The sequence below is a fragment of the Pristis pectinata genome, chromosome 26 (assembly GCF_009764475.1).
Source record: "Pristis pectinata isolate sPriPec2 chromosome 26, sPriPec2.1.pri, whole genome shotgun sequence".
In the NCBI taxonomy this organism is placed as follows: Eukaryota; Metazoa; Chordata; class Chondrichthyes; order Rhinopristiformes; family Pristidae; genus Pristis; species Pristis pectinata.
Genome location: NC_067430.1, coordinates 4,584,464 through 4,605,655, shown reverse-complemented (window position 1 = coordinate 4,605,655; position 21,192 = coordinate 4,584,464). Strand labels below are relative to the sequence as shown.

Below are 21,192 nucleotides of genomic sequence, written 5' to 3'. Positions count from 1 at the left end.
TCACTCACATTATCATTCTGCAGTGAATGAGCTGGTATTCTGAAGAGAAAATGACTCTGCAACTCAAAACGAAATAACCTTCTGAACATTTTTGGTGAAAAAAGGAAGTCCATTTCTCCAAAACAGAGAGTGTATTTTATTGTCTTTTTGACAGATATGTTGCTGTATCTGGATAAATAGAGTCCAGAAATACAAATATTTCATGATTGTCAATGAACATATGTTTCACTGAGATATAACTTAAAAGAGTAATGTGATAAATCTGTGGCCAACTGAAGAAGTTTTGCGAGGTTAAAAGAAGAAGCTAATAATGTTACCATCAAGTGCAGTGTCTGTTATATCACTTTGGGGAGTGAAGAGGTGTTTTCATTTTGAATATTATGTTAAATTTTACTGTAAGATTTTCTCAACTTTGTGGTTTTTATCCACAATGGTAAATAGTAAAAAGTTTTTATCTTAAAAAAAATAGACTGCTGCTCTTGCAGTTAATTACGTAACCACGTAGAACTAGTTAACTGAAGTTATTGTGAACTGACTCAGAACCTGTCCTATCTGGGAATATCTGGGTTCTGCTAAATTTAACACAGCTTGTTTTTAGCACAGTATGTAGTGCCTGTTATCTATGGAAAATGGACTTTGGTGATTAAGGGACTTGAGTGAGGCAAAGACAAGTCGCGGTTTTAAATCTAAATGCTTCGTTTGTTTTTTTTGGCTCCTGAGTTGATCAGATGTGGAGTCTGAGATAATGTGGTTGGTGAGACTTTAAAATATAATCTACCGCACACATTTAACTAAATCTTGAAACTAGGTTAGTGAATGGATAAAATAATCAGATAAAAGACCCATCAGTTTTGCCTTTTTACCGTTTTTCTCTACGGTGACTCTAATAGGGCTCAGATTTGTATGCCCTGTCCATTCCTGACACACTTTGGTTATTATTACCCATTTCGATGGCCCGCATTATTGCATTGTTTTTTTCTCTTTAACTTTCTAAGTTGCCCCTTACCAGAACCCTTTACCTATTATTTAGGTTAAAGCCTTATCTATAGCCCTAGTTAATCAGTTTGCTCAGACCCTGATCCCAGGCCAGTTGAAAATATCCTACGAGATGAGTTTAAACTGACTGAACCTGTACTCTCCAGAACTCAGAAGGTGATATAATTGAAGCATACAAAATTGTGGTGGGACTTGATATGGTAGAGGCAGGGATGATGTTTTCCCTTACTGGGGTATCTATTATCAGACATCAGAATCTCAGAATAAGCTGTTTAGCCATTTGAGACTGAGATGAGTAGAAATTTCTTTACCATGAGGGAAGTGAAGCTATATTCAAGATAGGGGGTTGTACGCTCGGTCCCCTGCTCTGCTCCCTGTATACCCATGACTGTGTAGCCAGGAACAGCGCCAACTCAGTCGTTAAGTTTGCTGATTATACCACTGTTATCAGCCTAATCAACGACCATGATAAGACGAGAATATTTGAAAGAAATCGCAAACTTTGTGTCCTGGTGTCAGAACAACAACCTAGCCCTTAATGTGAACAAAATGAAAGGTGGTTGTTGACCTAAGGAAGTAGGGGTGGGGGATGGTGTCCTCATCAACAGTTGCTGTATGGTCAACAGCTTCATATCACCAGCAACCTCACCTGGTCCTTGTACACTGAGGAGGTGATCAAGAAAGCATATCAGCATTTTTATTTTCTTAGACATGCTGAATCTTCTCAGGATGTCTGTGAGGATTCTCTTGAACTTCTACAGATGTGCTGTGGAAAGTATCCTGATGGGGTGCTCTCCTCTGGACCGATGGAACCTGCGGAGAGTGATTAGCACTGCCCAGTTCGTCACAGGCTCGTCACTTCCTCCCATCGAGTCTATCTTCATGGTGCATTGCTTCAGGAAGGCTAAAAGTATCAGCGAGGATGTCTGCCATGCTGGCCATTCGCTTTTCTTTCTCTACTTTCTGGGAGAAGATACAGGAGCTTGAAAGTCCGGACATCTAGACTTAAGAACAGCTTCTTCCCCACTGCTGTCAGACTTCTGAACCAGTCACCTCTTTCACATCCCCTTCCTGGTGGTGCTGCCTGTTCTTGGACTCTTAATTCTACCTCTCTCAGTTATTCCTTTCTTGTCACTTCAGCATTGCTTTTTGCACTGCAATCTTTGCACCATTCTGCCGCTTTTGTGCTTGTCATGGTGTTTATTGTTGCATTTATTATTACCATGTACACTGTTTACTCTGAGCTTCACGCAAGCCAGGAATTTCATTGCACCCTGGTGTATGTTACAATAAACCAATCTAATCCAATATATTCTTGATTAATTTGAGAATCAAGGGATATGGGGTTAGTGCAGGAAGGTGGTGATGAGGTAAAGGATCAGATGTGAGCTTCTGAATGGCAGAACAGGTGTAAGGGATCTAGTCCTTGTTCTATTTTTAATATTTTTAGTAAGATAGGGAGGAACAGGTTCATTAAAAGGTGGCCTAAAATTCATTGTAGGAGAAAATATGTGAGAAAACTAGCAAGATATATGAACACAGATTTCAAGTATGTAACAGGGAAGGAGGCAGTGTAAGTACATATGGTTTCCTTGGAATAAGATAGATTATAATGGAATAACATGTCAAACACACTTTATGTTCTCCTTCACAGTGGAATATGCAAAAATACATTGGAAATCTCAATTTTAAAGGGGGGAAAGGTAATCTTAGTGAGGGTGGGGAATTCATTTGCAAGCATTGTATTATTAAAGATTTTGATAGCACTTGTCAAGTGCCACAAGAGCTTTGTATTTAAGAGCCAGTGTCCAGTAGTGTTTTCCTTTATACAGTGAATAAAGATTCTGCAGGTTCTTGTTGCCTTTTTTAAAAATGTTCAATATCGCAGGAATTAGTTTTGTATTATCATCATAAAAAGTGCAGACCCTGATTGTATGTCCACAAGATCGAGTCAGAGAAAGAAGAGAACTTGCATCCCTATTAGGTTGTTTTTTGGTTTGCCTGGAAGCATTTTGCTTTTGTTTCTCGTTTTTGAACACTTGAATTACATAACCATAATTCTGCTGTCCTTTTACATCAATACATTGGGAGCGTAGGCAGGGAATAGCCTTGGCATAGTAGCAAATAATAGTGAGATTCCTGACACTAGAAGCTTATAAAAGAATACAAAAGTAACCTTCTGCTATTGGCATTGAAGTTACCTGAAACAATTTAAAGTATGAAGTAACAGGAAAATGTTAATAGATTCATCTGTGGTGCCGCAGTTGTGCGTGTTTGATTTCTGCTTTCCATTGACCAACATCAATGTAGAATCTTCAGTCTTAGAAAGAGTTTAGGCTCACATGCTAAGGTGCCTGGAGAAAGAGCAACTGCAAATTTTTCAGGGGGAATGGGAAATACATAATTGAGAAACAAATATTTTCTACGCTTGATGGTCCTAAGTGATTGAATGTATCATTAGTCATTGTGGCCTCAGTGAATGGGTATCTTTCACCGGTGATGTTATTGGTTTATTATTGTCACATCTACCGAAATACAGTGGAAAAACTTGCTTTGCATGCCATACATACAGATCGTGTCAAAACATAAGTGCATAGAGGTAGTGCAAAGGGAAAATCAATAACAGAATGCAGAATTTGATGTTACAGTTACAGAGAGAGTGCAGTGCAGGTAGACAAAAAGGTACAAGGGCCATGACAAGGTAGATTGTGGGGTCAGGTGTCCATCTTATACAAGACATCCATTTAAGAGTCTTAATAATGGGTTAGAAGTTGTCCTTGAGCCTGGTGGCTTGTGCTCTCGAGCTTTTGTGTCTCCTGCCCTATGGAAGGCAGTAGAAGAGAGAATGACCAGGGTGCTTTCTTGAGGCAGTGTGAAGCATTGATAGAGTTGGTGGAGGGGAAGCTGCTTTTCATGATGGACTGAGCTGTGTCCACAATGCTCTGCAATTTCTTGCAGTCTTGAGCAGAGCAGTTGCCATGTTAATAGCCTGAATTTTCCTATGACATGACAGCAATTCCACATGGAACTCTCAGCATTTGCCTCTGTAAGTATCAAGATCAGGACTCCCATGATGTTCTGAACTTCCTGACAGGTGCCTTTTGGAGTTTTGCGAGTTATACTCTGATATTGGATACCTCATGGAGTATCAATCTGCTGAACCTGTATTGGGTAAATCCTGGTGAAGGAACAGATGCAAGGGACTTGGGCAAGCATAAGATAGTTTATATCTTTTTTACAATAATTATTTACTGAAATGTTTTTGTTTTAATTTTTACTGATATGTTTTTAATAATCTTTAATAGTTTAATGTTTAATTCTTAATAGTTTTTGAATGTTTTTGTATATCAGGGATATTTAGAAACTTGTTTTGACAGCCAGTAAAGCATGTGGCTTGGCATGTAGTCCCATTTCTTTGAGTATTAATGTGGGCAGAGCTTGTTCTGGTCCTGTCACATGATAGGATTTATGCTAGAATGCTTTCTGCAAGGAAGTTTCCACCTGGATATCTACACAAGGTACAGGAAGTGCATTTGTAACAGGTGGATGAGCAGCAACTGCGGATGGCTCAAAATAGCTTGGAAATTCTATCCTAGTGCTGTTGCTACATTTTTTGCAGGGGCAAAGTGAGGTGCCTATATAGCCAAAGATTAAAGAAGAATATGTCTTGGTTTGCACTAAATTTTTGTAGTGCCACATAATGGTGCAGTACTATACTGGACAAAAAAATGTGTTGGTCCAAGCGCCCTCATCAAGTTTCATATCTTTTCAGAAACTGCTTCATAATGGTTTTAAATAGAACATTTGGTACATTTGGGGATCTTACTCATGTACTGCTTTTAAGAGTAAAAACTGAAGAATTTATGTAATATACATTACACCGAAGTTTGACCGGAATTGCTGTTTTCAACTATACTTATCTCAATATAAATGGAATAATATTGTGTTGTTTTTGAGCACTAATCTTAATTTATTTCTTCCTTCCAAAGCGTCTGCAGAATCTGCAATAATTTAGATTACGCAATGTCAGGAACAGGGTCTGTCCTTCAGCAATTTATCAATGGGTTGAAGAGTCGCAGTGAGGAGACCAGAGCTAAATCTGCTAAGGACCTGCAGCACTATGTCACCACAGAACTTCGTGAGGTACAGTTGATTAGTCAAAAGGGACTGATCAAAAATATTTCCAAATTAAATTGTGTATTTTTTTTAAAACTCTGACCATATAATTACATTTGGTTACTGATCATGCTGATTAGGGACACAACACTTGAAATTTAGTCATGAAGCATGGAAGCAAGCCCTCTTGCCCACCAATCCATGCCAACCATGAAGGACTGATCTTGTACTGATCTCATTTTATTTTCCCCACATTTCCATCAAAATCCCCCAGATCCTCCCTCTCACCTACTCAATTGTGGCTGTATACAGTAGTAATTAACCTACCAACCCGCACTTCTTGGGGATGTGGCTGGAATCTGTAACCCCCAGAAGAAGCCTGCACAGTCACATGGAGAATGTGCAAACTCCACACAGACAGCATCCAAGGTCGGGATTAAACCCAGGTCCCTGGGGCTGTGAGGCAGTGACTCTACTAGCTGCGACATTGTTCTGAATTTGGAGTGTGTTAATTTCCTAGATTTTCCTGGCCTGTTCTCGCTAGATTTGTTTCCATTTCTGTGGATCACTTTCTCCAGTTATGGAAGGTCAAACTGGCTGAGGAAGTTCTGAGATAGAGCGACAAGGCTCTAAACAGTGGCGTGACTTGGACCGATGTACTCAGGTGACGTGGATGGGTCAAAGTGGTAAGGCACGGTAGTGTAGCGGTTAGCATAACGCTATTACAGTGCCAGCGACCCGGGTTCAATTCCTGCCGCTGTCCGTAAGGAGTTTGTACGTTCTCCCCGTGTCTGCGTGGATTTCCTCCCACATTCCAAAGACGTACGGGTTAGGAAGTTGTGGGCATGCTATGTTGGCGCCGGAAGTGTGGCGACACCTGCGGGCTGTCCCCAGAACACTCTGCGCAAAGATACATTTCACTGTGTGTTTCGATGTACATGTGACTAATAAAGATATCTTAAAGCAAGCCCTGCCATGACACCTCACTGGAAACTTAACAGGCAAAGCCCTGCCTCAGCTTTGCTGTCTGTCAAAGCTGTCAAGGTTACTAAATCTACTAAGTATTATAGTCACATAGTACAGAAATGGGCTATTCAGCCCACTATGTCCATGCTGACTGTCAAGTACCTATCTTACCAACCCCATTTATTAGCATTTGGTCTGTAGTTTTTATGCCTTGGTGGTCATCTAGATGCTACTTAAATGTTATGGGCGTATCTCCCTCCAATCCTGACTCAGGAAGTGTATTCCAGGTTCCAACCACCCTCTGGATGGGAGGAAAAAACTTCTTCAGATTCCCTTTAAACTGCTTGCCCCTATACCCTAAACGTTTACCCTTTAATGTTAGATGCCTTTGTTATGGGGAAAAGTTCCCTATGATCTGCCCTGTCCATGGCCCTCATAATTTGGTATACCTCTGTCCGATGCTCCCACCTCCCGTGGCAGCACCTTCCAGGCACCTCCCACTCTCTGTACAAAAAAAAATAGTGCCTCGCAACTCACCTTTAAACTTTCTCCCTCTTGCCTAAAAGCTATCCCCTCTAGGATTTGATACTTTCACCCTGAGGGGAGAAAAGACTCTATCCCATCTATGTCTCTCATAATTTTATATACTGATGAGTGACCTGATAGGAATATATTAAATTATTCTAAGCCTTGTTCTGTTCTAATCTTTGCCCAAAAAAGTAAAAGTCAACTTAAAACACAACCCTTTTAAATAACTTATTCTCAATGTTTTTAATTATTTCTCGCCTTTTTTTGGCATCTATGATCTTTGTTATAGTGAATGGGCTTGCAGATCCTGCTTTAGGTTTAACCTGGTGCAGGATCTGAAAACATTCCTAGGCCTAATGTTGAGGAATCTCAGCAGCTCTTGTCTGCCATTGGATTCTCTGGGGAATCCAGAGCAGCTTGCAGCTTTGAAGTTGCTGGTGAAGCCAGTAAGAGTGCCATTCACACAGTTGTCCTGAAACTTCCCAAGACACATGCTGAGAATTGCCATCAGTTCCATGCAGAACTGACAGCAAAATCAGGCGATGTCCAGGGCAATTTCTTTTTCCTGGTAAATGCATTTTTAAACAAGGAAAAAGAATTGTTTTGAATGGATTTATATTGGCTCCCCTTTTTTTTTGAGAAGGGAGATTTCAGGATGTCCATCCAGTGCTAGTGTTTTTTTTGCTGGTGACCAATCTGCTTGTTTCTTTTTATCTTGCATTATCACATCTCATTCATGAGAAAACAATTAAATATTGAGATAAAAACTAAACCAATGGTGCCAGCTTGTCTGCCATAAATTCCTTGCATCAACTGGTGTCTTGTGATGAATTATACTTGGAGATTTAAGAATTTGTTTTAAGGATAATTAAAATGACATGAATAGGTTTACAATGTTTTAAGTTCTAACGTGTCTATTTAGGTCAACCAAGAAGAAGTCACTTCTTTCTATGATGAATTGAACCATCATATTTTTGAACTGGTTTCCAGTTCTGATGTGAATGAGAGGAAAGGCGGTATCTTGGCAATTGGTATGTTTGTCTTATTAAAAATTATGTTGCATAATCTCTGGCCATGTTTAAAATCTATGCGTGACTGTTGTATCTCATTGTAACAGACTCTAGGATATCCTCTTTTGGGATGGTATATGTTCTCATTTGTACATTATAAAGAATCATTTTTAATTTAATAACTCCCAGAGAAATCAGTCTGTGGCATAGTCTTTCCATTTACCCTGAAAAGCACGTGTACAGGGATATTCTGATAATCTGGTTTGGGACTTTGGTAACAGATTTTACAGATTATTGGCTGTTAATCCTACGAATACCCCAACACACTTCTAATTTTTTTTTGAGATGTTATGCAAAGAATCAATAAATTTAAAGGGAGCTTGGCAACCGGGGCCCTTGTCAGTTTAGAGGGAGCTTGGGAACTGGGGCCCTTGGTAACTTGAAAGGGGCCTTGGCAGCTGAGGCCCCAGTGAGTTGAATGGGAGCTTGGCAAAGATCACCTGGTGATCTAGATGCTGAATTAGGATTTCTGAATAATTGGATAGTGAATTATCAGAGTTTTAATTTAGTTTGTATATCTTCTAATCTTGAGCTGCAGTCAAAAAGCTTGATTGAAATAAATTAGAAACTTTTATCTATAGATACAAGATTATTTGCTTTTGAATGGATAATCACAAAATATATGTTGAAGCTAACATTTTTGAATATTCTAAATAAACTGATAGGATATCTATTTTTGGTTGTAACAGATAGCTACAAATATTTTCCTCAATTTTCTTTTGTTAGTTTATTTACTGTGATAACCAGTCTTTGTTTCCTGTTATCTGATGTGTAAAATTATTTCTTAATCCAAATGCAGTAAGTCTGATTGGAGTTGAAGGAGGAAATGCAACCCGAATTACGCGGTTTGCCAATTACCTACGGAACCTACTCCCATCTAGTGACACAGTTGTCATGGAAATGGCTTCAAAAGCTATGGGTCGCCTTTCTATGGCTGGTGATACCTTTACGGCTGAATATGTGGAGTTTGAAGTCAAACGTGCACTTGAATGGCTTGGAGCAGATCGGAATGAAGGAAGGCGTCATGCTGCGGTAATTGCTGTTGTAGACTGGTTTTACCTATATCAAAGTTACAAGAAGAGTGGAAGTATAACAAACATTTGATTTTGCTTCTCATTTTGGGTGGGAGATTGCAGAGACAAAACAGAGAATTTATTGTTTGCTTAGACCATAAGGTATAGGAGCAAAATTAGGTCATTCAGCCTATCAAGGCTGATCTGCCTTTCAATCATGGCTGTTTTGTTTTCTCAACCCCATTCTCCCCTTAACCCCCTTACCAATCAATAATCTATCAATCTTTGCCTTAAATATACTCTATAGCCCTCCGTGGCAACAAATTCCACTGATTCACCACCTTTTGGCTGAAGAAATTCCTCCTCATCTCAATCCTAAAGGGACGTCCCTTTATTCTGAGACTGTGATCTCTTCTTAGACTCTCCTACTAATGGAAACATCTTGTCAACGTCCTCTCCATCCAGGCCTTTCAGTATTCAATGAAATCCCCCTTCATCCTTCTGAACTCCACCAAGTACAGGCCCAGAGCCATCAAACCACCTTGTACGTTAAGCCTTTCATACCTGGGATCATTCTTCTGAACCTCCTCTGGACCGTCTCTAGAGCCAGCACATCTTTCCCTAGATACAGGGCCCAAATTTGTTCACACTATTCCAAATGTGGTCTGATCAATGCCTTATAATGTGTCAGCAGTACATCCTTGCTTTTATCTTCTAGTCCTCTCAAAATGAATCCTGAACAAGGATTCCCAAGTCCCTTTTGCACCTCTGATTTCTGAATTCTCTCCCCATTTAGAAGATAGATTACACCTTCCTATCAAAGTGCATAACTTTACACTTTCCTACTCTGTATTCCATCTACCACTTCTTTGCCCACTCCTCCCAATCTGTCTGAATCTTTTTGCAGTCTCCCTGCCTCCGCAACACTACCTGTTCTTTCACCTATCTTTGTATCATTTGCAAGCATGGCCACAATGCCATCAGTTCCTTCATCCAGATCATTAATATACGAAGTGAAAAGTTGTGGCCCCAACACTGAGCCCTGCAGAATTCCACTAGTTACTGGCAGCTATCCTGGAAAGGACCCCTTTATCCCCCCTCTCTGCCTTCTGGCAGTCAGCTTAAAATTTTTAAATTTAAATTTTATTTACAGCGTGGTAACAGGCCCTTTCGGCCCAACGAGTCCACGCCGCCCATTTTAAACCCAAATTAACCTACCCGTATGCCTTTGGAATGTGGGAGGAAAGCGGAGCACCTGGAGGAAACCCACGTGGACACAGGAGAACGTACAAACTCCTTACAGACAACGACGGGAATCGAACCCCGATTGCTGGCGCTGTAATAGCGTCACGCTACCCGCTACGTATTAATTTTTGTCTGTTCTGTTACTATCTTGGTTTAGAGGCACTTGGATCTGCTTCCTTTTGTTTAGCTGGCTGCAGGGAGATGTCAATGGAAGCTGACCCTTTCATATTTTTTAACTGCCTCTATCTGGTGCATTCCAAAAGCACCCGGCAAGTTATTCTGCAGGGTATAAATACAGGGGTTTTACTAATTGTCAAAGCAAATTATAGTGTTCTTGTACAATCTTTTGTATTAGAGCAGCCTAGGCTTCTGTCCAGTTAAAGTAGGTGTGAACTCACCAGTTTTATTACTATTAACCTAATATCAAGCTGGAAATGTGCACCTTGTATTTCCTCTAGCTTACCATTAAATCAGCAAACCCACTTATCCATTGTCATTAACGTTATGCAAAAAGTAGTTAGGATTGCTTTGTAAAATCCATCACCACAAGGTAATTCAGAACTAATGATTTTCATTCACATTCTTTGCCTAATTGACTTGTATGGTTCTAAAATGCTGGTTTGAGGTAGGCTGAGAGCTGACTTTTCTTTACACAAGTCACATACTTCCATTTTCCAAAAAAGCGCTAGTATTAATATGGACACTGACAGAAACATCTGAGTGCTTTACATACAATTATTTACAGGTTAAATCTCTAGTCTGGCATCCTTGAGACTCAACTGGTGCTGGACGACAGAAAATCCAGACCATAGAAATTGCCCCGATCATCTTCCTCTGAGCAGAACTGTTATTTTTAAGTATAGACATCCTCCCGGTCACGTTCCAAGAACTGTCCGTGACCCAAAGTTTCTGTAAGTCAGAAACGCTGTTGGCTGAGATTGCAAAAGTTTCACTAGTACATTAATTAGCTACCGATTAGAACAGACCTTAGTTAATTTTAGATCTTAGTTAGAATTAGTTAATTAGTGAAGATCTGTACCGTGGATTCAAAATGTGCTGGGCTATGGGAGTTGCTGGACCACAGAATGCCAGACAAGAGAGTTTCAACTTGTAGTAATATACAGCAACAAACAAAATGCTGGAGGAACTCAGCAGGTCACGCAGCATCTGCGGAGGGAAACGGACAGTCGACGTTTCGAGTCGAGACCCTTTATCTGGACTGGATGAAGGGTCTCAACCCAAATTGCCGACTGTCCATTTCCCTTCACAGATGAGGCTTGAACTGCTGAGTTCCTCCAGCATTTGATTTGTTGCTCCACATTCCAGCATCTGGAGTCTCTTGTGTCTCCTGCAGTAAGTTTTGCATGGTCTCGCAAAGGGTTAAAAACAAAGTGCTAGAAATACTCAACAGGTCAGGCAGCATCTGTTAAACATTTCAGGTCAATGACTCTTCATCAGGTGATTAACAACTTTCTGACTATTTTCAGCACTTTTTAACAAAAACACTGCAAATCTGAAATAAATTTTTTTTAAGCAAACAATTATTCATGTCAATCTCTTAGTATCTTTTTAAAAAAATCATTTAACCCATCAGACCAGGCAAATTTCAATACAATATATCACTCAAACAATGGAACCTAAAACAATGTAGATTCTCCTAGGGCTGTAACCTACTTAAGTCTGGTATATTGTTTAAACTCTCGACCTTTCAGCCGAGAGTTAAGTTTGTCATCATCCTGTTAATATTCAGGAATGACCCTTGGCCTCAATTTTAAAGCAAAATATTACCAGTGGAAGATTTGTTTATTTTAGTTGCAGACTTACCACTTTTCTCCTGAATGTGAAGGTTTACACTGAGATATAGTTTTATCTGTCTGGCAGTTTCCTGATACCATGCTCGTGTATTTATTTTCACTGTTAGGTTTTGCCAGTAAGTCTTGAAAAATGTTTTGGCTGTGAATGTAGGCAGTGCTGAAATTATCTCATCACATAAGACATGCCAATGGGGTTGATGGAATGCCTATTGCAGAAAGCTTCACAGATTTTATTTTTTAGTATTCCTCTCCCGTCCTCCCCCTATAGAGTCAACAGTAGAAGTCTTAGCCTTCTCACCAACTGAGATCATCTATCTCTGCATAGATCCTTGAACGCAACTTGGATTTGATGGTGTGATTCATCCACTTACTGGATATATACAGAAAGCTACAAAAGACTGCAGATGCTGCAATCTGGGACAACACATAAAACACTGGAGGAACTCAGGTTGGCCAGGAAGCATCTGTGGAGGGAAATGGGCAGTTGACATTTCAGGTCAAGACCCTTCATCCAGATAGATGAAGGGTCTCAACCCGAAACATCAACTGTCCATTTACTGCATAGATGCTGTCTGACCTACTGAGTTCCTACAGCGTTTTGTGTAAATACAAAGAGCTGTGGTTAGTGCATCTTATTGATAATTGGAATTAGGAATGATCTAAAAGAGATGATAGAATTGTATGGGCTTATGGCAGTAATGCGTGCATTTTGTCTGCTTCCTGGGGTTAAATTCAAAGATGCATAAATTTGAGGTTAAGAAGGATGTTACCGCTGAATCATTTATTTCCTCAGGTAACATGTTCCTGTTTACAATATTATATAAATGTGACAAATATTCTTCAGCTGTTTCTAGGCTGTACCGTGATTTTTCTTCATAGTCTTTTCATTCTTTGTGCAAAGAAATGAGACTTATTTTGTGTGAAGTGCCCAATAAATTAATATAACACTATTTGTCTTGGGGGGGGGAAAAATACTTTGGTCTAAAGCTAACATGCTCACCTATATATTCTTGTAAAAGAAGGAGCATACCAATTATCCATTGCACAGTTTGCACATTTAAGCTTTGTAAAAGCAACTGAGAATCTCTACATTTTTTTTATTATAGGTTCTGGTCTTGCGGGAATTGGCAGTCAGCGCACCTACTTTTTTCTTCCAGCAAGTGCAGGCTTTCTTTGATAATATATTCTTTGCAGTCTGGGACTCCAAACAGGCCATAAGAGAAGGTGCTGTTGCTGCCTTACGGGCTTGTCTGATTCTCACCACTCAAAGGGAGACCAAAGAAATGCAAAGGCCCCAGTGGTACAAGGTAAGTGGTAAGGTTAAAGAATCTTTCTTCATTGCAACTGATTGTTGAGGGCTCAGTAAGTTTTTTCAGTGAGTAGATAAAACTTGTAAACCAAGAAGGCAGTAACCTTGGTGATTGCATTAAGCTATGTTGGCTAACTTCTGTCACTGTGTGTTAAGGATACTAAAGTTGACCCCTAATTCTGGGTGAGGGACAGATGTAGTATGAAAGGCCAGGGGTGACAACACTACTGACCTCCATGGTCGGATGATAGCATTGCCTATCAGGTCGGAAGCTATACCACTGTCAATCAGGGGTCTGGCTCCGCCCCACCCATTAAGAGTACACCTGAGGACTGGCTCATAACCCACCTTTGTTCTTGACCCCGAATCACTGGCTCGTTTCACCTGAGCGGGCTCCGCTCTGCTATGGCCCTATAAAAGATGGTGCATGTGGGCTCTCTTCCTCTTTTTCCGATTGCTGTTGGGGTCGAGACCACAGGTGAGAGGGTGCACTCCCACAGGGGTCTAGGAGCGTCCTGAGTAGATTCCCAGTAGCGTAGAGCCATTGTTTGTCCTGATTCAGGGGGTCCAGACAACGTATTTGTTCGTTCCCTGATAGTTTGTGCTAGTTCGTTGCGTGTGTGTGTGTGAGAGTGTGTGCACTTCACCCCGTTGCGATTTCCCCCCACGTTTCGCGGTCACCCTAGTGCGAGGGGGCATTTGTTCCTTCACATTCTGTTCCTGCGTCGGTCTTTGTGAATAAAATCCTCCTTTTAAAGCACAAAGACTGTGTCCAGGTACCTTTTATCTTTAAGATACCAAAAGAACCTTTCTCATAACAACAGAGGAGCCTGCTTCTTATTCAATATCCATGTGAAATCCTCTTCTAGCATTTGAAAGTCAGTTTTAGAAATCTTTATTAAATTGCTTCCATTTTATGAATGCATGCTTTGGGACTGTGTAGGGTCAGCATTCCAGCATCAGTTAGTACTGTGCTTTTTGACGATAGTGATCTATCAATTTTGCTCAGATCTAAAGTAGAATGATAGTAATTTATGTGACCATAAAGTGGATAGTCACTCTTATTCTATCAATGTCGCTCCTTTTATTAAATTTAGAGCCTCTTTGATTAAAACAAAACGTTTTGATGTTTCATATCCAGCAAACCTTTGAGGAGGCTGAGAAGGGATTTGACGAGGCCCTGGCTAAAGAAAAAGGCTTGAATCGTGATGATCGTATACATGGTGCTTTGCTTATTCTCAATGAACTGATTCGTATAAGCAGTATGGAGGGAGAGGTAGGTTCAGGATTTATTTATACCAGGTATTGCAATAACCCACAAGTATATCCATTATGTGGCGCTGACATACTAGTTACATTTATGATTTAATACAGGCTCTACTGCTAGAAATTTGTCTACGTAGAGGATATTTACTCTGAAATGTTTATGTGTGCGTAGTGCTTCGTATGATTTTTTTTCCTATAGGTTGAACCACTGTTACCTTTTACACTCCAGGAAGTGAGTGTTTGCATTCAGGTCTTCAAGTCCTAACTACATATTTTGGCAAAATCAAAAATATTGGATCAGATTAGTTTGTTGTCATGTACACCTGGGTGCTATGAAGTTCTTTGCTTCTGTGAAGTTTGCAGAGTAAACAGTGTACATGGTAATAATAAATACAGCAGTAAGCAGAGATGAGCGCAAAACAAAAGAATGGTGCAAAGATAGCAGTGCAATCTGAAGTAGTCTAAAAAGAAATGCTATAATGATGATAATGGAATAACCGAGAGCGGTAGAATTAAGAGTCTGAGAATGTGGCAGCACGTCCGGGAAGGGGAGGTGAAAGAGGTGATTGGTTCATGAGTCTTATAGCATTGGGGAAGAAGCTTTTCTTAAATGTAGTCAACTGGACTTTCAATCTATATCTCCTCCCAGAAGGTAGAAGAGGGAAAACGGAATGGCTAGGGAATAGTCATAACATTGCTTGTATGACACATTGATAATGCTTGCCATACTCTGGTGCTGCTGGGCATTTGAAATTGAATTGGGAGCAATAACGATGACAGTTATTAAATACCAGCTGGTGGCAATGATTTTTATCTCACGATTTCAATAGCAATTTTCACTTTATGTTTAAAAAATACAATGCACTTTTTGGCTCAGGGGGATTAAGAAAAGGGAGCAAAGGCCATTTTGCTGCTCACATCTCTGATATTCATAAAGGTCATTGCTGATCCTTTACCTAAGCAGATATAAATAATTGGGAACTGCTTTAGCTCACTTAAGATGTTTCTTTTCGAAGAACTTCTATTTTGCTTCTCCTCTCATTCCCCTCTCTGTTTCTTGATACATATTACGCAGCCAATGGTATGGAATAGTGCATTTTACAGACTTGCAAAGAGGTAAAAACCTATTGCAAATAGCAGAATATAATTGCATAAGATAGACAAATGGCCCTTGAGATGAGTAAGATAATGAGCAGCTCAGACTTGGCAATTCACAGAAGTAGTTTTCTTTATGGTATTTTCAAGCTGATCATGGTGTCAAGCCAACACAAGCATCGAGTCTACCTTGAGAAGCTTTATCAGCCCATCTTGGCCTTGGCTCAGCAGCTTAAAACCTCTCTTCTGGGGTTGGTAAGGGCTCCCGATCGTTGCCAATCTAATTATTTCATCCCCTCTACATCAGCGAAACCAAGTGCAGACTGGGCGACCGTTTTGCAGAGCACCTACCCTCGGTCCACAATGGCCATCCTGAGCTCCCAGCCGCAAGCCATTTCAATTCCCCTTCCTATTCCTACACTGACCTGTCCATCCTCGGCCTTCTCCACCGCCAGGGTGAGGCCCAATGCAAACTGGAGGAACAACACCTCATATTACACCTGGGTAGTCTACAACCCAATGGCATGAACACTTCCAGTTTAGGGTAACCCTTCCCTCTGGTGGGTTTAATCCCCCTTTCCACCCCCCTGCCGATTCTTCTCTGGTCCTCCCATTTATGTCCAGTTTCCCTCAAAACCCCCCTACTTTTCCTGGTTTCATCCACCAACTACACACAAAGTTCACCCACAGATTCTCTCCACCCTCCCCCCCACCCCCTCCAATTTGGTTCCGGTTCCCTCTGCCATTCACCTCTCCCCTAATGTTCCCATTCTCACCCAGGATTCCATGACTGGTAATCCTCTGTTCCTGCTTGCCTCCTCCTAGCAGCTGTCTCCAACCTTCACACTCTTCCCCATCCCCAACTCATTCCATCTGCCTCTTTTTTTTTATCTCTCTGTCTGCCTCCATCTATCATTCACCTACCTCTGTCTCCCAGCTCCACTCCCACTCCCCTCCTCTACCCGGTGCAATCTGCCTGTCATCTTTCACCCCTCCTCAGTCCACCAGTCACCTCAGGTTCTGTTTCACCATTCCCCCTCCCCTCTTTACACTGGCCGTCTTGCCTCTCGACTCTCAGTCTGATGCAGAGTTTGGACCCAAAACATCGACAATTCCCTTCCCCTCTCCACAGATAGTACTCGACCTGCTGAGTTCCTCCAGTAACTTGTTTGTTGCTCCAGATTCCAGCATCTACAGTCTCTTGTGCGTGTAATTATTTCACTTCAATCGTGATTGATTCACTAATAAATATGTACCAGTATACTTCTGGTCATGTCCTTGCTTTATTTTTGATCTTCATACTGTATCTTTATAGTACCTGTTTTTATAATATTCTAGATAAGGGCCAGTGTTGAGGCAATAACTAATCTTGTATATGTCTGGATGTGTTCATAATGGAGCTACTCTGTCCCTATCTATGTTCCAGCTAACACAGAGTTCCTAAAGAAATGTGACCTGGCCATGCAGTGAGTTTCACAAGCTGTCATTCAGATTAATCCTCTGTGTGTTAATTAGCTCATAATTGAAATTTCAACATGCTGATTGTAGTGTTAAAATTCTAGCCACTCCGTAAGATGGACAAGAGAATAGTGAAGGGTTTAAAGAGTAAAACAGATGTAAATTCAGCCTACAGTGTTCCTACCATTTTTGTTACAGTAGTAACGTTACAGGGTCCAGTTATGGAGAGAGGGGGCACATAATTAACCTATTTAAATCTGGCTCTTGTGCAGCTGGAAGCTTTATCTGAAATTAAATGCCATATGTGAGTTTCCATGAGTTATGAAATCAATTATAGGCAGCAACTGTGGGCTTGACCTGATGAGTTCATCTCAGCATTTCTTGTGAGTGAGGAGGAGCTGACTTTTGGGATACTTTGGGCCTAATCACAGGATCCTTTTCAATTTTGGTAACTCTGATCTCCAGTCATCCCCCACCTGCCCATCCAAGTGAAGTACAGACAATAAATATTACATATCTCTTTAGTAATAAAATTTCAGCCTCCATTATTAAATGCATATCAGAAGGATCTGAGGCTAAGTGAACGTACTTTCCTGTGGAGTACAATGTCTTTAACTCTCCAAATAATTAGAATCATAGAATCATATAACAGTACAGCACAATACAGGCCCTTCAGCCCACAATGTTGTGCCGACCTTTAAACCTCGCCTAAGACTATCTAACCTCTACCTCCCCCATATCCCTCTATTTTAAATTCCTCCATGTGCTTATCTAGCAATCTCTTGAATTTGACCAATGTACCTGCCTCCACCACCACCCCAGGCAGCGCATTCCATGCCCCAACCACTCTCTGGTTAAAAAACCTTTCTCTGATATCTCCTTTGAACTTCCCACCCATTACTTTAAAGCCATGCCCTCTTGTATTGAGCATTGGTGCCCTGGGAAAGAGGCTCTGGCTGTCTACTCTATCTGTTCCTCTTAATATTTTGTACACCTCTTTCATGTCTCCCCTCATCCTCCTTCTCTGCAAAGAGTAAAGCCCTAGCTCCCTTAGTCTCTCCTCATAATGCATACTCTCCAAACCAGGCAGCATCCTGGTAAATCTCTTCTGCACCCTTTCCAACACTTCCACATCCTTCTTATAATGAGGCGACCAGAACTGGACACAGTACTAAGTGTGGTCTAACCAGAGTTTTGTAGAGCTGCATCATTATCTTGCAGCTCCTAAACTCAATCCCACAACTTATGAATGCTAATATCCCATATGCTTTCTTAACTACCCTATCACCTGTGAGGCGATTTTCAGGGATCTGTGGATATGAACCCCCAGATCCCTCTGCTCCTCCACACTACCCAGAACCCTGCCATTAACTTTGTATTCCGCCTTGGAGTTTGTCCTTCCAAAGTGTACCACCTCACACTTCTCCGGATTGAACTCCATCATCTGCCACTTCTCAGCCCAGCTCTGCATCCTATCAATGTCCCTCTGCAAACTTCGACAATCCTCCACACTATCCACAACACCACCAACCTTTGTCGTCTGCAAACTGGCCAACCCACCCTTCCACCCCCTCATCCAAGTCATCAATAAAAATGATGAAAAGCAGAGATCCCAGAACCAATCCTTGTGGGACACCAGTAGTCACAGCCCTTCAATCTGAATGCAGTCTGAATACAATCTGAATTCATTTAGATGAAAATAAATAAAAACACTTTACTATATATGAAGTATTTAAATATATTTTCACAAGTAAGAGGTTGAAATGATTTCTTTTATACTGGCAGAGGGTGGGCAAGTTTGAACTAAAAAGAGGTTGTGTACCTATTGATGTTGAAAGAAATTTTGCTTCTTGCTGCTTTAATCTATAATTGTTTGTTGATTTTTATTTCTTTTAATAAAGCGCTTGCGTGAAGAGATGGAGGATATCACTCAGCAACAATTAGTACATGATAAATACTGCAAAGAGCTGATGGGATTTGGAGCAAAACCCAGACATATTACATCCTTCACAAGTTTTCAGTCTGCACAGCCTCAACAATCAAATGCACTTCTTGGGCTTCTTGGGTATAATACACCCCAGAGCATTTCAGTATTTGGAACCACTCCTGCTCCAGCCAAGCCAACTTTGGTGGAAAGTAGATACTGTCGCGAGCATATGGAAGGGCGATTTGAACAGGTAATTGTTAACTTTTTGTTCTGTTTTATTGGCGTTGTATGTTATGTGAATACAGTCTCAGTGGAATAGACTCCTCACTGGAAGAAATGAGGTATGTTATAGTCCCTTGCCAAATTATAGAGACAGTGATTTTACACTCTTTACAGCACTTCTGGTTTCACCCAGTAGTCTTTTGGTTGAAGGTAGAAATTTCTCTGCCAAGTAGCTTATAGTGTTCATAATTATAGAATACAGAGACTTATGGAGGGCATTTATCCCATTTTACTTGTGCCAACTCTATGAGAAATTTAACCAATTAACACCACTCTTTTGTGGATTCCCTAAGTTCCTGCAAAAGGAGTCATGTCGCATGTTAGACCACATAGGAATATTGTGGTCGCCTCATTAGAGAAAGGATGTGGAGGCTTCGGATAGCATACTAAAGATTAAAGAGGCTTAGTAGGATGCTGCCTGGATTAGAGCATATGAGCTATAAAGAGGTTGGACAAACTTTTTTTTCTGGAGTGTTGGAGACTGAGGGGCACCTGATAGAAGTTTATAAAATTGTGAGAGGCATAGATAGGGTAGACGGTCAAAATCTTTTCCCCAGGGTAGAAATGTCAAAGAGGACATGCATTTATGGTCAGAGAGGGAAAGTTTAAAGGAAATGTACGGGGCAAGATTTTTTTTAAAAAAGAGTGGTGGGTGCACGGAACAGGCTGCCATGGCTAGTGGTGAAAGCAGATATGATCGTGGTGTTTAAGAGGCCTATAGTTAGACACGTGAATGTGCAGGGATGGAGGGATGTGGATCATATGCAGGCAGGAGAAATTAGTTTAATTTGGCATCGTGTTTGGCACAAATGTATCATGTGCTGAAGAGCCTGTTCTTGTTCAATATTCTATTTACTCAGTTTTGTTTTGAAAGTCACTGTTCAGTCTGTTTCCGCCACCATCCAGGTCATAAAATTTAATCTAATTTTTTTTCTGTCAAGTGTAACTATTAGTTACTTTTCAAAAGTTAAGGCACTTGAGTTTTGTTTTTAAAATAATTGTTTTTTCAATTTGTGTAAATTACATATCTATAAATATTGGGGAAAAAACATACATAGACGAACAGAATTAAGTGATGGGTGATCTTGGGATTGGGTATGGGATATGTCATGTAATTAAAAATAAGGGGTCACCCACTTAATACAGATGAGGTGTTTTTTTTCTGCAAGTCGTATCCTTTGCAACTCTTGTGTGTGGAAGCAAAGTCTTTGAATATTTTCAGAGCAGAGGTAGATAGATTAACAAAGGGGTAAAAGGTTACCATGGTAGACAGGAATGTAGACTTAAACTTACGGTAAGATCAACCATGATCTTACTGAATAACAATGCAGATTCGATGGGCCAAGTGACCTACTCCAGCTCCCAATTCATATGTTTACAGTATTGTAAAACAGCAGTTTTGTTATCTATATCAAAGTTGGAGCATGGTGAAAGGTTGTGATAATGGGATAGAAAATTCAGAAGTATTGTATAATGGTGTTCAGTGAAGAACTTGAAACAATTTTCTTTGAGATTAGTAAGACTTCTAGATAACAGTTAATAAAGACTGTAAAGATTGTAGAAAATAAAAAGTTGAAAGAAATAGTTTCATAAAATACAAATTGTTTTTATCCAGTCATGTGATATGGACATTACTGGCAAGGGTGGTCTTTATTGTTCGTCCTTAATTGCCCCTTCAACTGAGTGCGTGCATTATACGGCTTGGCTTAGCTTACACCAATCACATCAGTAGGTCGGGAGTCCTGTATACCCCAATTGGGTAAGGATACACCTCCACCTCCCCCCCCCCCCCCCCCCCCCCCCAAGAACTCCATGGAAATCCCAAAATAAAAACAAAATTCTGGAACAAGGAATGTGAAATAATTTTAATGTGTGAAATTGGAAAAGTTTTAGTAGCAGTTTATGCTTTTTAATGCTGAGCGTTTGCAGTATTTAAATTTTAGTGGACCGGATGCGCTTGTTTTAAATTTCAATCTGATGCTTCCCTAGTTGTCATTACTGATTAGGAAAATTGATTATTCAACTCGTGTCTCTGGTTCAAAAGTTGAGGTCTTTGGATGCTTTGGGAATAGCGGGGATCTGTAATCATAGGATATGTTTTCAAGAA

At 40.5% G+C, this 21,192-nt stretch overlaps 1 protein-coding gene across 5 annotated transcripts in view; it reads left to right on the top strand.

Moving 5' to 3' along the window:
• The window catches only part of mtor (mechanistic target of rapamycin kinase), a 237,425-nt gene that overhangs the window by 12,563 nt on the left and 203,670 nt on the right, over positions 1 to 21,192 (top strand). For all 5 annotated transcript variants that reach the window (XM_052039584.1, XM_052039580.1, XM_052039582.1 and 2 more), the window contains exons 2-7: positions 4,986 to 5,139; positions 7,529 to 7,637; positions 8,476 to 8,708; positions 12,855 to 13,055; positions 14,199 to 14,333; positions 18,778 to 19,053. In XM_052039584.1, the coding sequence (XP_051895544.1) occupies positions 4,986 to 5,139; positions 7,529 to 7,637; positions 8,476 to 8,708; positions 12,855 to 13,055; positions 14,199 to 14,333; positions 18,778 to 19,053 (1,108 nt within the window). The remainder of the gene's footprint in view (positions 1 to 4,985; positions 5,140 to 7,528; positions 7,638 to 8,475; positions 8,709 to 12,854; positions 13,056 to 14,198; positions 14,334 to 18,777; positions 19,054 to 21,192) is intronic.